The following is a 17,917-nucleotide window of genomic DNA, read 5'->3' on the forward strand; positions in this document are numbered from 1 at the left end:
AAGGTGTTAAATCGGAACCGTAACTACCACTGGAGAGATCTTTTTAAAGAATGATTATAGTTGCGGTCCCCAAACCATCCTCAATAACCATTTTTTTGAGAAAGCGTTTTGAATAAAATAGGAAGGTATTTGTACGTAAATAGCAAAATTAAACTGCGATTTCAGTACTTCCTTTTAAGAGGAGCAAGAAAAATAAACTGCGATTACAGTACTTCTCCCTAAAAGGCAAAGATTTTGAATCGAACGACAATTCATTGATGTAAATCGGTTCACTCATTGATAATTTTAACGATTGCAGTACTTCCTCTTAGTAGGTGTAAGAGCATGATGGCACTTCACAGCCACGTTGAGGAGCTTTAACCACTTATTTGAGCTAAATTTTATCAAAATCGGACTAAGCTTTGTAGAAATATTGGTAATAATAGTTTTAGAAAGGGCCTTATTTGGGTGGGGCGAACTCCCCTCCTTATGAGGCATAGCGTCGAGACTTTTAAAGTACAAATCTGTACAAAATTTCGATTCGAATGACACTTCATTCATGAAAATCGGTTCACGTGTCGATAATTTGAAACGATTGCTACACTTCCCCTTAACAAGTGTAAGAGCAGATCGTCGCTTTATTGTTGGGTAGGGGAGCCCTAACCCTATCATCCTACCAAATTTTATCAAAATCGGGCCAAGATTTACAGAGTAATTAGTAATAATAATTTTGGAGGGGGCCTTACATAAAGGGGGCAAACTCCTCTCCCATTCGATGTACAGGGCCGAGACCCCCAAAAGGCACATCTACATAAAGTTCCGAATCGAATGACACCTCATTCATGAAAATCGGTTCACGCGTTTAGGCGCTACGTTGTTTACAAAAAAGGTAACAACAAGAACAACAAGAAGAAGAAGAACAAGAACAAGAACATTTTTTGAAAAAGCCGTTTTTGCTCATTTTCGGCAACTTTTTTCTCGAAATCTATTAGATCTGGGTGGTTGCAAAAAAATTACAGTTATAAAGGAGGATTTGCCCTATATTATAAAGAAAATTTGGGAATTTTATCTTTTATAGAAAAATAGAAAAAAATTGTCAAAGTTGGGTGTTTTTCAACGTTACACTTTTTCGTGCAGTTTTTGACGATCGACCCTTATACAACTGTCCTACCGGACAGTTTTAATTATTATTATTATATTATAAAAATTATAACCCGTTACGTAAACGTATTCTCGTACAACACGGCCGTGTCCATGACACAGCCATAGTTTTTTTTGGTTGTGGAAGTAAGGCACTGGCAATCTTACTCATTTCTTTTTTTTTCCACGAAATGAAACGGCCAAGGACCAACATTGACCTTGAAGAACTACCAAGGTTTGCGCAATACCGTTCAAGAGTAATTTAGTGACTTTGATGGGAGAATTCTGACGAATAAATAATAAAATGATTATCTAATGGCATGAAGATAGAGCTTTAACCCTCAAACAATTCATTGACAAAAAAAAAAAAATTCATTCTTGTACTAACAACTATCTTTCGCATTTTTCAGCCTAAGCTAACCATGGTTGCGATGTTGAGGAGAAAAACAACAGAAGTAATCAAGTTGCTAAAAAAGTAAAGGTTTACTGTAACTTCCTAATCGAGGAGTCACAAATGATTCTTTGAAAAGTTTGGGACTTCATTTTATATCAATTGGTTCTTTTCAGGTTATCAACTTTGTTCAGTGTATTTCATCTAACTAACCCAAATGTAAAAAAAAAAAAATAATCATACTTCTTCACTAATTACATATATTCCTTGGATAAAATTTTAAGAAATTAAATTCTAAAGCGAAAACTTACTGTTTAACCACTTCCGACCAACTATTGTTCCTGTGAAACGCTCTTTGTTGTGAACTAGCTGCTAATTCCGCCTGAGTAATTGGCATAGACTGTTGCCTATCCACAGCCTGTTGTATTATTCTTCTCTGTTGATGGTGTTGCTGTTGTTCCGAAATGACCGGATCATTAGACGAATCGTCACCTTGTGATCTGGTTACAACCTGAGGCGATCCTCCACTTCCTATACAACTTCCCGCTCCCGTAGAACATGTTGATGGTGCTTCAGAGCTAGGACCAGATCGGCTATATACTCCTGAATCCAATACACTAAACATAAAGTTATAAATTGTGAATTAAAGTAAAGTTTTTGAAACAAAATACAAATGAAGCGCCATTAAGGGATAGGATATTAATTTCATATTCCATTATGATATTATACTTAAGAACGCAATTGTTATTAAGTGTACATGTAAATTTGGATCACATTTAAACATAAGTATTTTTATCGCAATAAACGAGTTAAAACTTCCTTATTATTTCATTTAACCCAAAATGCTTCACAGTCGAATGAATTTCGATAATACTAGTTCTCTTTACTTGAGATGCAATGATAATATTTGATAATATTTCCTCTGGTTATAAATCCCAGTAAATACGAGGTGTAGCTAATAAATAACGAGACTATTGCTGTAAAACATTTTATTTTAAATTTATACATATTTAGTTATTATCACCTTCAATATACACCCCTCCCCTATCCCTACAACGCTCCATGCGAATTTACCATTGTTCGAAACAGTGCTGGAAGTCTTTTTCTGTGAGCTCCTGCTTGATGCGTGCCGCTTTTTCTTTCACAACTTCAACGGACTGAAATCGTGTTCTCCTTTTAATGCAGATTTGACTTTGGGGAACAGATAGAAGTCACATGGGGCCAGGGCAGGCGAATAAGGCGGTTGGCCTAAAACTGGAATGTTGTACTTGGCTAGAAACGTCTTGCGACAGACAATGCAGTGTGAGCTGGCGCGTTGTATTGATGGAGAACCCATGACTTGTTCTTCCACAAATCGGGTCGTTTTTTCCTTGCTCTTTTACGGAGTTGAGCGAGCACCTCACCGGTAGTAATGTTGATTAATTATAATCGATATTTTCATCCGTTTTGGACGTGGAAGGGCGACCCAGACGGTCATCATCTCCGACGTCTTCTAGGCCATCCTGGAAAACGCTTGAACTACTCAAAAACTTGCGCATGTGATAAACATTCATCGCCATAAACTTCTTTTAATAAAAGATAAGTTTCAGTAGCGGTTTTACCCAATTTCATGTGAAATTTCACGACAATTCGTTGCTCTACTACATGTGTAGGTATCATGTTTTCGGCAGAACGAAACTAACACCTCTTACCCAAACGACGGTTCCGGACAGACAGATTTCTCTACAAACACGTGAGACGCTGCAATTGAAAGAGAAGGCTTTACGCTGCACAGCTGTCGGTCGTTAGGATTTGGCGCATGCATAGTTCTTCTGTAGCAGCATCAGTCTCGTTATTTAATAGCCACACCTCGTAACCCCAACATCTCTAGTAAACTCTCAAAGGTTCATTGCAACATAAATTAGGTTTTTGCGCAATGGTGATCTCACGAAAAACAAAATTTTCGAAAGCATTTACGCATAATTATTACCTGAAATTTCGATTACAAATAAATAAAGATATAACTTTCAGTTTTAAGAAAGGTGAATAATGAAGTTAAACGAAAGTAATGACTCACTGGCCGGTTTATAAATCCAACAAGAAATAAAATTACGATTTTTTTAATTTCACCCAAGAGTAATTTTTGGATATTAATTTAATGAGTATTTAAAAATAAGACTTACCACTTCATTGCTTAAAGCATAATCCATTCAACCTTTTTTTATTTCCAGTCATTAAAAATCTTCTTTGATACCACGAAGATTCTTTTGGAGGCAAAGAATTACAACCTGCTTTCATCAGCATTGAAATTTTTATAGCGTAAAAAATGTGCAATGGAATGAATTGAATGGTTGAACATTAAACTCCATATATAATTTATGTTTATATTTGATTCAAATAATCATTAAAATTTTATATTTAGATGGGTATTTCCTTTTATATACAGGGTGCCCAGAGTTATATGCTCCACTCACTTTTTTTTTTAACGGCGGGAAATTTCGAAAAAAGAAAAAACACGTATTTAACCATTTTTAGTCTAGTTTATTTTCAGTGATTGACCCATTTTTTTAAACCCCTGTATCTCGAGATACAGCATCCTACTTTTGTTTTTCAAATGGAACGTTATATTTTTTTTCGCATATTTTTGTAGTATTTGAGCTCCTAAAAGAAACAAAACAAATTTTTTTGAAATCAGTTAGGTTTTTCAAAAGTTAAGGTAATTTAAAATATGAAAAACAAATTTCAGTTTATTGTCCAAATTACGTTATTTTTTTTAAAGAATCTGTTCAAACTGGGCACAATCAACGGATAGACAAGCCAAAACTCTGGACTCCCACGCTCTGCTTGTAGCAGCACTTATGGTGGCGAAGTCAAGTTCTAGGCAGGCTAGAGTTATTCGACATTTCAGATCATCGACTGAAGCCATGGGATTAAGGTTACTGTACACTTTATTTTGTAGATATCCCCACAAAAAAATAGTCAATTTGGGTCAAGTCCGGAGATCGAGGTGGCCATTGGATGGGACAATGAGTCCCTAAGCACTTTTCATGGAAATCTCTGTCCAGGTAACCTCGAACAACTCGCATTATGTGCCAGGCAACCATCTTGTTGAAAATACATATCTAGCCGACGTTGTAGATGAACAACTTCAAGCAGAACTGGCAAAATGTCTCTTAAAAAAAAGTTAGATACCTTTCACCAGTTAAGTTCTCTGTGTAGAAGTATGGGGCCGATTAGTTAACTTCCTAAAACTCCACACCAAACGTTTGTAGAAAAAAATAACCTGAACGTCGAATAACTCTAGCCTGCCTAGATCTTGACTACGCCACCATAAGTGCTGCTACAAGCAGAGCGTGGGAGTCCAGAGTTTTGGCTTGTCTATCCGTTGATTGTGCCCAGTTTGAACAGATTCTTTAAAAAAAATAACGTAATTTTGACAATAAACTGAAATTTGTTTTTCATATTTTAAATTACCATAACTTTTGAAAAACCTAACCGATTTCAAAATTTTTTTTTTTGTTTTTTTTTTAGGAGCTCAAATACTATAAAAATATGATGCAACAAAAAATATAACGTTCCATTTGAAAAAACAAAGTTGGATGCTGTATCTCGAGATACAGGGGTTTAAAAAAATGGGTCAATCACTGAAAATAAACTAGACTAAAAATGATTAAATACGTGTTTTTTATTTTTTCGAAATTTCCCGCCGTTTAAAAAAAATGTGGGTGGAGCATATAACTCTGGTCACCCTGTATATACGTAAAGATATAAATAAACATTTTATTGTGTTCTTTCTTTCTTAAGTTACAAAGAACCAGCTTTCAAAGAAGAATTAACACACATAAGTAGATTATATTAAAAAAAATTTAGTACTTGAAGATTACCTTGGAGGTGTGGAAGTTGTTGTTTGGGATGGAGGTGACGGAGAAGGCGATGGTGGAGACGGCGCTTGGGATACTGTCCTCCTGGAAATGAAAACAAAATTGGGTTGATGTTTGAAGAGTTAAGTGGAAAGAAAGAGATTATTTATAAAAATAAGAATTATTATTTAGAGAAATAAACAGCTGATTGGTTAGTACATAAACTCGCCGCTTGGATACCGGCTTCAAATCCTGCATGGTCTTAGTTCTTTTTCTTTCTAGAACTCTTTTACAGTTTACATCTCGAAAGTGGTCTCTAATAAGAAAACAATATCCGGTTGCTGCCAGTGTACTGGGAAAGGCTCAGAGCTTTAATAGTCTTTTGCGCCATAATTAAAGAAAAAAAATAATAAAAAGTTATTTATGTACAAATGAAGGAAATTCAGTTTTTACTTATGAGTTCAGGACTTACCCCTACGAGCAAAGCGGCATCTAGAAGAGGGTATGGTAACCTTCAGTGTTCAACATTAACTTTTTTCTGCAGTAGCTTTAATAATTTAATAGATAAATACTGTAAACTCAATCGTAAAGTATAACCTGCGTAAAGGTTATAAAATTGAATAACTGCGCACTGCTGGGTAATATTGCTGATTTTATTCAACATAAAACGCAAGTTTTTTTTTATACATATTACAGATTGGTGTAGTGAATTTAACTTCAACTACAGTGACTCCCATTAATATTGGGACAGTACATACAGAAGTTAAAAATTGACGAAAATTAAAAGTGGCACCCATTTATTCAAATTTTTATAAATTCATTTCATTTTATAATTACTATTAATTAAATAAAAACTATTTAAATAAGTACATAAAAATGTTTTGGTAGATTAAAAAAAATATATATAATAATAAGAGAAAATTCCACCTCTCATAAATATTTGGACACTATTATAATTTATAGTTTGTCCAAGGTTTTGCCCGAATATTTATACAATTTGTAAATATGTACCTTAAGCATATATTCAATATGAAATTAATAATTATATTAGTTTATATAAATCAAGCCAGGTATAACATTTCGCGCAAAAATACAAATACAACGATTGAACAAAGAAAAATTGTAATTTCTTTGCACAAAGACAATAAAAAGTGTTAGAGAGACAGAAAAACTGATCGGACCTAAAACATCTACTGCGTGGAACATCATTCAGCGTTACCAAAAAGAAAAAAGAATTGTTTCAACCCCACAAAAAGGCCGTCCTCAACTGCTCTTTGAGAGAGAGCAGCGTTATATATTAAAAGAATTAAAAAAGATCACCGACTTAGTGCTCCAAAACTTCTATGTGAAATTTTTGACATGTTCAGAGAGCAAAAAAGGAGCAGAAACAGTTCGGAGAGTGCTAAGAAAACTCGACTATCATGGTAGAGTAGCCTGGAAGAATCCTTTTATCAGTAAGATACGAGGGGGTACCCAAAAAAAACCGGAATTATTTTTTAAAAGCTATTTATTTACAAATTTTTTACAGAACAACCTTATCCCCTTCAAAATACTCTCCATTACAACTAATACATTTGTCCCACCGGTGCTTCCACTGTTCGAAACATTTTTTGTAGTCATCTTTAGAAATGGCTGACAGCTCCTTCTTCGTTTTTTTCTTGACCTCTTCAATGTTGTCAAATCGGTGACCTTTCATGCCCTTTTTCATGCGTGGAAATAAGAAAAAGTCGCACGGAGCCAGGTCAGGCGAGTAAGGTGCGTGGGGCAGCGGAACCATGCCATTTTTAGCCAAAAACTGTGTAACAGAGATGGCTGTGTGTGCAGGTGCATTGTCGTGGTGGAAGAACCAGTCTCCTGTTTGCCACAAATCGGGTCTTTTTTGGCGAACACTATTGCGCAATCTTTTCAAAACTTCCAAATACAAGGTTTGATTGACGGTCTGACCTGGGGGGACCAACTCTGAATGGACTACGCCTTTGGCATCAAAAAAGCAAATCAGCATTGTTTTGATGTTTGACTTGACTTGACGACATTTTTTTGGTCGGGGTGAAGATGACGTCTTCCATTGGCTCGACTGTTGCTTTGTTTCTGGGTCATAACCATAGCACCATGACTCATCACCAGTAATGACCTTTGACAGAAAGTCTGGATCAGTTTCAAGCTGTTGTTTCAAAGCACGACATGTTTCAACTCCATGTTCTTTTTGATTGTCAGTCAGAACTCGAGGAACAAACTTGGCAGCAACCCTTTTCATCCCCAAATCTTCCGTTAAAATTCGCTGAACCGAGCTCCAAGATAACCCACTACTCTCTGACAGTTGATCAATTGTCTGTCGACGGTCTGTGAACACCAGCTCTCGAATTTTTTCAACATTTTCGTCGATTCGGGCAGTTGATGGACGTCCAGAACGAGGTTTGTCATCAATCGACATGTCGCCATTTTTAAACCGAGTAAACCACTCGTATACTTGAGTTTTTCCCATAGCGTCATCTTTGTAAGCTGTTTTCAACATTAAAACACTTTCAGCAGCATTTTTGCCGAGTAGAAAACAAAATTTCAGAGCTGCACGTTGTTCACTTAAACTTGCCATCATAAAAAACGAAAAAAGAACAAAACAGCGCTGGTAAAAACAATCACTGCAGATGAACAGAACAAGCCAGGCAGACAACACAGGCAGGACTGAACTGGCAAGGAATTGCGCTATACACGTCTAGAGGCAGAAATGCGTACTACATAAGCTCCATGCGCGGCAACGCAATTCCGGTTATTTTTGGGTACCCCCTCGTAAATAGTGTTAAGAGAGTGAAATTTGCCGAAAAATATTCCAATGTAAATAGTGACTTTTGGAATGATATACTCTAGCGATGAATCAAAAATTTAATGTTTTCCAGTCAGATGGAAGGGTTATGGTCTGGAGGAAAGCGAATGCTGAACTCGAAAAGAAGAATTTACAGCCAACTTTAAAGGGTTTTAAAGCTGCACCTCCAGCTTTGGAGGTGGGTCAGTTCTGGTTTGGGGCTGGATGTCCGCATCAGGATTTGGAGAATTAGTGTTTATTGATGGAATGATGCACAAAATGGTTTATAGTAATATATTAAAATATAATTTGAAAAAAGTGCCCAAACATTTGGTATTTTAGGGTCTTCTAAATTCTACCAAGATAACGACCCCAAACCTACGGCTTGGGTGATACGTCAGTGACTGTTATACAATTGCCCAAAAGTATTCCAAACCTCTCCGCAGTCACCAGATCTTAATCCCATTGAACATTTATGGCAATATTTAGCCAGTGCTTTAAGAAAAACGAATAATATCTAACAAAACTGAATTAAAACGATGTTTCCTGGAAGAATAGGAAAAAAACACCACCTGAATTAACCAAAAACTTGTTTCACCTATGCCTGATCGTTTGAGGGCTATTGTAAGTCAAAAAGCAATTATTAAATTATTACCAACCAATTATTAAATAGTAGGAGATTTTAAATATTGAACATTTAAACTCTAGCACTTCTGGTGTCCCAATATTTTTGAGAGCCTTATTTTACACTTTTTCAAAAAATGCTACCTAACAGTTTGGAATTTCATCGATTTATACTTATATATAATTTCCACAGATGTTGCTAATGTAATTTAAAAAAAAAAAAAATTCCAAACTTTTGTCTGTTGTTTTCATTTTCCTTTTAAATCATTTTGTAATAGGTGTCCAAATATTAATGGGAGTCACTGTATGTTTCTATCATACATTAAAATTGCGTTTGGAAACTTTATAAAATTGATTGTCAAACACGTCAGCAATGAACAAGTTTTGAAAGTCCTATTTCATAGGTAAGTGGATTTACATAGATTTACGCATTCAACTAAACCAGATAACAGATTCTTGCCATAGTTTAGCTCTTAGTGATGGTTTTTCAGAGAAAAACGAAAAATGGAAGCCATCATCAATTTAACTATTCTTAATGGAACGAACAAAAGGAGATAATTTTTGAATAATGTAAAGTGTGGTCCATTAATCCAGCTTATTATCTTTATCTAAATGTGAATTGTGAGTAATACATAATAAAGAATGGGTGAAAACGATCAAGAAATTTTAGAAAATAAACGAGCCTCTAATAGAAGGCAATGGTAAAAGTGAGTGAACTAAAAGTGATGTTTTATAATTTAGGGAGTTAGTGGAGAAAGGGAGCAAGCATAGTGTGTATGGGAGGATGGTCTTTAAACGGAAATTCGGCCAAGTGAGAATGAATGTTCTTCGAATCCTTTTTAATATCCGGTCAGGAGTTTACTCTATTGGTAAAATGGTAAGAGAGATAGATTTAGTTTGAGCATTTCTCCATTCTCTTTGTGTTGGTTACCAGAGTAGGGGAATTTTGGGGAGCTAACTTGAACCTAAATCCAACCAATCACTTCTTTTATCTAAAACTGACTGGAACCCCTTTTCCAGTATTTTCCTTCTACTATATTCTACCTTACTTTAGTACAAAGCTTCATTTTTATTTATTCCTCATTATTCACTCTCTCCATTTCTATAAATATTTTATTTTACATTCTGTGATTGACGATATAAACATAAAAGTTAACCATAATGTGAAAAATTCAAGTTCAACAACATGACGTCACGATACCAATCAAAATACGCCCTCCATGTTTGCTCTACCTTATCATCGTTTATCGTTCTCCCTTCCTTTGTGTTTAAAATTTAATTTTATAAAAAAGAAGAATGTATAATAATCAGCAATCATTTTTTTGTTTTGCAAAAAAAAAGTATTGTTTTATTTATACGATATATAAAATTAATTGTACTAATACGACGATATTAAAATAAATAAATATATTCAAGTTTATTATTATCTTTCTTGAATTTTATTAAGCTTATTAAATTATTCAAAAGTAAATTCATTTAAATAGATCACAATGGAAGTCAATATTGATTATAATAATTGTAAAGGTTTTAAGAGAATCATAATTTGTTAACTTTTCCAAATAATTAAAGCATTGTTAATAAACCATTGGATCTGGTTTCGAGTAAAATAATAGAAGAAATGTTCAACAGTCAATGTTTTGATGCAAATGAAATGCCAGTTTCAAATTACATTTGAAATTAGCCAATAAATAAATAACATTCTATGTGTTTGCTCAGATGTTGAATAAATTAGTAGATATTTTGTAGAGAGAACAATAGATGTACGTATGTAATCAGTGAGTGTAGGGTGGAGACGGTAACGTAAGGGAAGTTGAAATTTTTTACATCAAACAAATAAATGGATCTCTGTTAATGGATGAAAATTCGAAACCAATCCATGGATACAATAAAAATGCATGCCACGATGGATGATGGATCTTGGAAAAAATGATTTCCTTAAGCTTAAATGGTCTTAATTTTACAAATATATGAGCAGAATTGCTTCAAAAAAATCGTCGTGTGGTATGAACTGTATTTTTTGTATTCAAAGATTTCAAGATGGCGGAGGTCACTAAGATGATGAGTCGTAATGTTTCCTCATTTTCTTAAGGGGTTATAGGCAGTCAGAAATTTGAAAAAAATCGATTTTTTTTATATTAAAGTATCTCAGGAATGTTGTCCTAAAATTTCAAGTCGATCCGAGCAAAATTGTAAGAGTGAAAGTGTTTACAAGCTCCGACCGTTCGAATTAACATCGCTGAGCACAGTGCGCAACTTGCTACGCGGGAGGCAAGAATCCTACGCAGGCAGCAGAAATCGGAAAACTTGGACATTTTGGAAGACATGGAGGACTTATTTTATGGGCCTGGAATCGATGACACTGTGTAAGTTAGAAAAAAAGATTATCCAGGTTTTATTCGCAAACCTTTAAACGCCTGAAAACTTTAAACGCGTTTTTCTCAAAACTACGTTTTCAAAGTCGGTGGACACGATATCTCAAAATCTACTGCACCGATCTTTTTGAAATTTTACGAATTTCTTTTACACATATTAAAATCGTACTTGGACGAAGGATTTTTTTTTTCAATGAATAGAACTTGTTTTACAAACATAAAATGGTCAATTTTTTTTAGTGAAAATCGTGAATCAAACTTTAAAGTTGTCCCAAAAATTAAAAATACAATTTTTTTCTAAATCCCTCGGTCAAGTACGAGATAAAGTTCATCTACTAACGAAATTTTTTCGAAATTTTGATTTCAGATGACCCAGTCTCAAGATATCATTTCCACGAGACGGTTGCATTTTTTTGACGTGTTGCATTAAAATATTCGCCATTAGTACAATTATTATTAGTTTGTAACGAAAAAATTACAATAAGTTCTTTAAACATGGACTGATATGACGCAAAAGTTCCCGAATAAAAAAGTAAACACGTTTTCCCCCAAAAAAAATTAGAAAAAATGACTTTTTTGGCGCCTCTGACTGCCTATAACCCCATTAAGCGCACAGCGATTAGAACTATGGTAGACAGGTGCTGTTGAAGTTGGAACAATACTGTGCCCAAACAGTTGGATATGTTTTCATCAATTAAAAAAAAAAATTATCTGAATGTTGTAATTTCTAGCAAATACATAGTTTTCTGTTTTTGTTTTATGATACACTAGATCAGGGGTCGGCAACCCGCGGCTCGCGAGCCGCATGCGGCTCTTTTATCCAAATTGTGTGGCTCTTCAGCCTGTCCAAAATAAATTGTATATTTCAATTTTATTGAAACAAATGAAAAGTTCATTTATTAAAGTAAAGATTTTTTTCAAAAAGAATTTTAAATGCGATTGGTTTGAAATTGAATAGAATTATATTAAAATACAGTACGTAATTATAAAAGACTGCCGCCATTTTCATTCAAACACAGGTTCAGTTATTATTTATTTGCTTATTTACTTTGCAATATGTGAAAATAAATGTATAAAATAGTCAAAATTGGGTATTTTTCAACGTTACGCTTTTTCGTGCAGTTTTTGACGATCAACCCTTTTACCACTGTCTTACCGGACAGTTTTAAAGCATTTTAATGTTATTAAATATCATAAAATAATAATTTGTGAATACAAATGATCTACAGAGTTATTTACACTATCATCCTTGCGGCTCTTGGTAAGATTTATTAAAATTATTTAAGGAGTAATGGCTCTCTACTTAAAATAGGTTGCCGACCCCTGCACTAGATCATAAACATGATTGTTTCCTCGAGATACAGGAAGCGATTTTGCGGAACAAACTTTGTAAAAGCAAAGATTTGGAAGGTCACTTTTCAATGATTATACTTGTCAAAAATTCAATTTTAACCCTTAAGTTTTTTTGCTTTTTTTTATGTATTCCAGAATGAATCTTCAGAGCTTCCATTTCACAAGAGTCTGGACAAAAAGCAATAGAATTAATCTTATTCACTTTCTATAGTACCTTTTTTTTTACTGTTCATGCTTTCAGCATAGAACGATGGCAAATACCTTTGAACGAAAACATGACAAACAAATTTAAGAACAAGGGATTGTAGACTACTTTTTTTTCGATTGCTTCGTTTATTGTCTTTTCTTTCACCAGCGTTCCTCTAGTGAAGAAATTAAAGAATTTAATTTAAAAGAAGACTTAATCTTTCTGCTCATAGACAATCATTTTTAAATTAAAACAGCAAATTTAATTAAGACTGTCAGTGATTAATAATCGTGTATTTTGCTCTCTACCTTTCTAATTTAAGGTTAAGAATCTCATTGACAGAGGAATTAGTGCACAAAGGATGGCAAAAGATTTTATAGCCGAAGACGTGAATAGCCCTCCACAGAAGAATACTAAAGCCAGTTATCTGGATTAATCAAAAATGATTCGCCACTATAAAAGTGGACAATTACTAAAAACAAAGAAGAATTCTGTTTTTTCACAGACATACGAGGGGGTACCCAAAAATAACTGGAATTGCGTTGCCGCGCATGAAGCTTATGTAGTACGCATTTCTGCCGCTAGACGTGTATAGCGCAATTCCTTGCCAGTTCAGTCCTGCCTGTGTTGTCTGCCTGGCTTGTTCTGTTCATCTGCAGTGATTGTTTTTACCAGCGCTGTTTTGTTCTTTTTTCGTTTTTTATAATGGCAAGTTTAAGTGAACAACGTGCAGCTCTGAAATTTTGTTTTCTACTCGGCAAAAATGCTGCTGAAAGTGTTTTAATGTTGAAAACAGCTTACAAAGATGACGCTATGGGAAAAACTCAAGTATACGAGTGGTTTACTCGGTTTAAAAATGGCGACATGTCGATTGATGAAAAACCTCGTTCTGGACGTCCATCAACTGCCCGAATCGACGAAAATGTTGAAAAAATTCGAGAGCTGGTGTTCACAGACCGTCGACTTTGAAGTTTTGAAAAGATTGCGCAATAGTGTTCGCCAAAAAAGACCCGATTTGTGGCAAACAGGAGACTGGTTCTTCCACCACGACAATGCACCTGCACACACAGCCATCTCTGTTACACAGTTTTTGGCTAAAAATGGCATGGTTCCGCTGCCCCACGCACCTTACTCGCCTGACCTGGCTCCGTGCGACTTTTTCTTATTTCCACGCATGAAAAAGGGCATGAAAGGTCACCGATTTGACAACATTGAAGAGGTCAAGAAAAAAACGAAGAGGGAGCTGTCAGCCATTTCTAAAGATGACTACAAAAAATGTTTCGAACAGTGGAAGCACCGGTGGGACAAATGTATTAGTTGTAATGGAGAGTATTTTGAAGGGGATAAGGTTGTTCTGTAAAAAATTTGTAAATAAATAGCTTTTAAAAAATAATTCCGGTTTTTTTTGGGTACCCCCTCGTATTTTTGCAAGAAACCTAATGTCTAACACAAAAAAGTAATTTGCTAAAAATAATTCAAGTAAAACTTTAAAATTATAGTACATATTTTATTTTCACCTTATTAGTACATTTACAACTGCAGCAAATGTTGCATCAAGTAAATTTGATGAAAACGGTTAAATTCTCATGAATGTCATGTAAAAGCAACCACCCATTGATAGAACTCTTTCGCAGAGTTACACTCACATCAATAGGTCCCTAGGCCACTTCAAGCTTCAAGCGACGAGGAGGATTGTCTGGCAGGTAAGGAGAGGAGAGTTGTTGTACAAGAGCATTAGGATGGAGAGAGCTAAGAGGCTGTGAAAGTTGCGGTAGCGAGACTTTATTAGATTGGTGACAAAGTGGATATGAAGGTCAGGGTATATGGTAAGGTTAGAAATGTAGTAAGGAGCATTCAGGATATTTCTTAAGATTTTAGACTGTAGTATCTGCAGGCGTTTGGAGTTAAAGGGTTTGGTTGAGCCCCACACTTCTGCTCCGTATGTCCTTATGGGTCTTGACAGTGTCTTGTAAATTGTCAGTTTGTGATTCAAGTCGAGTTTGGATCTACGGTTCAAGTAGTCTAGTAAGTAGCTGGTTCACGTCTTGTCGTTTCAGTCGAGTTCAACAAGCCCCTTTATGTATAAATGAATCATTGCGATCAAACCCACACCTTGATTTATAAATAGCTATTGTACATTAAATTAAAAATTGTTATTTTACTGGTCATCTTGGGAAGTCTTAGAATAATGTTCTAACTCTAACAAATGCATTAAAATTCCTTTACGTTGGTAACTTGATGATATTTTTAATGAAACAAGGCTATCAGCCTCTCTCAACTTCTATTTACATTTCTATCTTCGTTTTATAAAAGTTGTCTTATAGATATTAAAAGTTTCGTACCGACCTAAATCGGCTAAGTGGAGCTTTATACAAAGTTTTTAAAAAAATAAATGTGAATAATGCAACTAATAATTAGTACGATTACAAAATTTATAGGAATTTAAAATAAAACTAAGAATATTTTACTGAATATATCAGTGTTTAAGTCCATATTTTTTAAGGAGCAATAGTTAACAACAATAGCAGATAATTTGCAATCGCACATTGTTTTTCATTCGAGCAGACATTATAATTAGATATTCTGCAATTTTTATAAAAGATTAACCAACAATTAAAGTTGCAATGTGCTACAGTACTTATAACGATCCCCAACACGTCAGTACTTTGTACGTACTACTTCTGAAGAATTTATGCGTAGCAAATATCGGTGAAATCGTATTGCGACAGTGTTGGCAACAGCTACAAACTTTAAAAAAAGCACACACAATTCAAGAAAAATTAGCTTTTTTTATAAAATTTTGATTAGTTAAGAATTATGCCGCAATACAGTCGTGTAATGCAAAATTAGCATACCTCAACGCCTAATAGAATCATGACTGTGGGTGACCCTGACGTTTTCAGCGTCATCGTGGTCCCTAGTCATTCTTACCAGGTCTCTTCTACAATCTACTCTATAAAAATATAATTCTACTATTTTCCTCCTTTCAGATAATAGGGTTAAACTACCCTTCAGTGATTCAAGTCCTACCTTAAAGAATATTTGTGCTAAATTTGACCGAAATTAGAGCCACAGTGTTGGAGTCTAAAAAGAACCAACAAATAAGTAAAGTAATCGCCTATTTTTTCAGGCGGGGCTTAACGTCCAACTACCAAATTAGGTGTCGTGGACGGAGGCGACTAGCAAACATACTTTACTGTAAATTTCTTTCATTAACCATTAAATAAAATCCAAGGCCTTAGACCGAGAATCAGTTTCAAGTTTCCGTCCATTTAGGACATCAATATAAAGGTGTACGTGAACATATCGGACCCTCTAGAACCAACAAATATATTTATACGTACATGTAGATAATTCGCTACGTAATTTTCTTTTATCAGAGCCTAAAAAGAAACAATAAATATATCTACATTCCCTTTTATACGTACATGTAGATAATTCGCTTAGTAATTTTCTTTTATCAGAGCCTAAAAAGAACCAACAAATATATCTACATTCCCTTTTATACGTACATGTAGATAATTCGCTTAGTAATTTTCTTTTATCAGAGCCTAAAAAGAACCAACAAATATATCTACATTCCCTTTTATACGTACATGTAGATAATTCGCTTAGTAATTTTCTTTGATCGGTGCCTAAAAAGAACCAACAAATATATTTACATTCCCTTTTAATCGTACATCACATTACGTACATGTGGATAATTCGCTTAGTAATTTTCTTTTACCTAGAACAGACAGTGTGAAAAAGTAAACATTTTATTAAGAACTATCAGCTAAGACTTGCAAGCATGAGTCAACTGTAATTGCAGCATTTAACAAATACTGAGTCAGGTAACTTGATCTATTTCACGAATAGTTCCAAGACAGGAAGGCACAGGGGTCCTTACAGGAAGCGGTGTGTGGAATTTCAAGAAAAAAAGTGGAGATGAGACTACAACCCGGGTTTCTCTCAGAAGTAGAACTCATGGCGAGCCTAGAGTGTTGTTGCTTGCTAGAAGTATCTAGAGAATAGCAGGTTAGCCAAGTATACTGAGTCAGGAGAAACATTCGTTTGGATAATTAGGGCTTCCTTGAAAGCCTTTTGGGGAAAAAAAGGACGTTCATCAAAGCTGGTGAAAGAATTCAGTAAAATAATCAATGAATTACACCAGATCAATTAATTTAATTTACAAAATCAGATCTGTTACTACTAATTCTCATGTTTCTATCTCATTAATTCTCTATAGACTCTGAACATGGGAGCCATACTTAATTCTTACTAACATTATACCGTTTATAAAACTGTACATTATATTTAATCAATACATAACCTTATTGGCGCAGGTTACCCCCAACTTTTAATTTTACCATTAAAATTAAACAAGAACTTTTAGCAACTTAAACCTCCTTAATCGTACAAAAGAGATAAATACCATAATCAAATATCTACAAGATTATAACACATTATAAAAGATAAAAAAAGCAACATTAATTAGTATTTAAAACATAATTTCTTGAAGACTTAGTACACAAAGTTAGACATTTCGCAATAATTTCCCTTGCTGCGTGAAAGTGAAAATTAAAATACTTTAGTAATGTAAAGTCAACATCGGATTGTAATCATTTCTTTGTGGTGGTGGCGCTTCTTCTTTTTTAATTTCTATTTTTCCCTAAAAGTGTGCACACTGTGGCTGAATTAAGGGATTCTAATTACAACTGTTCTACTTTCCCGTTGTAGCAGACACTTTCTCCAACATTAACCTATATCCTTCCCTCTCTCCTCAGTTCTATTTCTTTTTTCTTTTTTTGCTGTTTTTAATTTTCTTTAGTAATTAGTGCATATTTTAGTATTTAAATTAAAAATGAGATCTAGAACAGCGCCAACCATCTTTTAGTGACAACTTCACTTTATTTTGATTATACTATAACAAAGATGGAAGTAAGTCTAACGGAAACAGCAGCGCCTTCTGAATGTTTTTTTTTCGAGAGAATGAGCGGAAGTTCTTTAAGAAATAAATGTAATATATTTTCTATTTAAAGCTATTCACTCCATTAAGAATACAACATTAAAAAATAATTTAATGATTCAATTATATTTGAATGATATAAAATTAACATTAACTAAGTAATTTGCTTTAAAGTTATTTCTCTACGTTGTTTCTCGGACTTCACCAAGATTGATGAATGAGTAGGAGTCAGGAAGTACAACTCTTGATCATAGATTTGATGTACTATCGGTATGGCTAGGAAAAGC

The 17,917-nt window shown here is 34.4% G+C and overlaps 1 protein-coding gene across 6 annotated transcripts in view; it reads right to left on the reverse strand.

Annotated features, from left to right (window-relative positions):
* The window catches only part of rho-5 (rhomboid-5), a 319,932-nt gene that overhangs the window by 23,931 nt on the left and 278,084 nt on the right, over nt 1-17,917 (reverse strand). For all 6 annotated transcript variants that reach the window (XM_074141083.1, XM_074141082.1, XM_074141084.1 and 3 more), the window contains 2 exons: nt 5,374-5,454; nt 1,822-2,127 (listed from right to left, as the gene is read on the reverse strand). In XM_074141083.1, coding sequence (XP_073997184.1) covers nt 1,822-2,127; nt 5,374-5,454 — 387 coding nt within the window. The remainder of the gene's footprint in view (nt 1-1,821; nt 2,128-5,373; nt 5,455-17,917) is intronic.

This window comes from Rhodnius prolixus, unplaced genomic scaffold (assembly GCF_049639745.1).
Source record: "Rhodnius prolixus isolate KJV_2025 unplaced genomic scaffold, Rpr scaffold_6, whole genome shotgun sequence".
NCBI classification, from domain to species: domain Eukaryota; kingdom Metazoa; phylum Arthropoda; class Insecta; order Hemiptera; family Reduviidae; genus Rhodnius; species Rhodnius prolixus.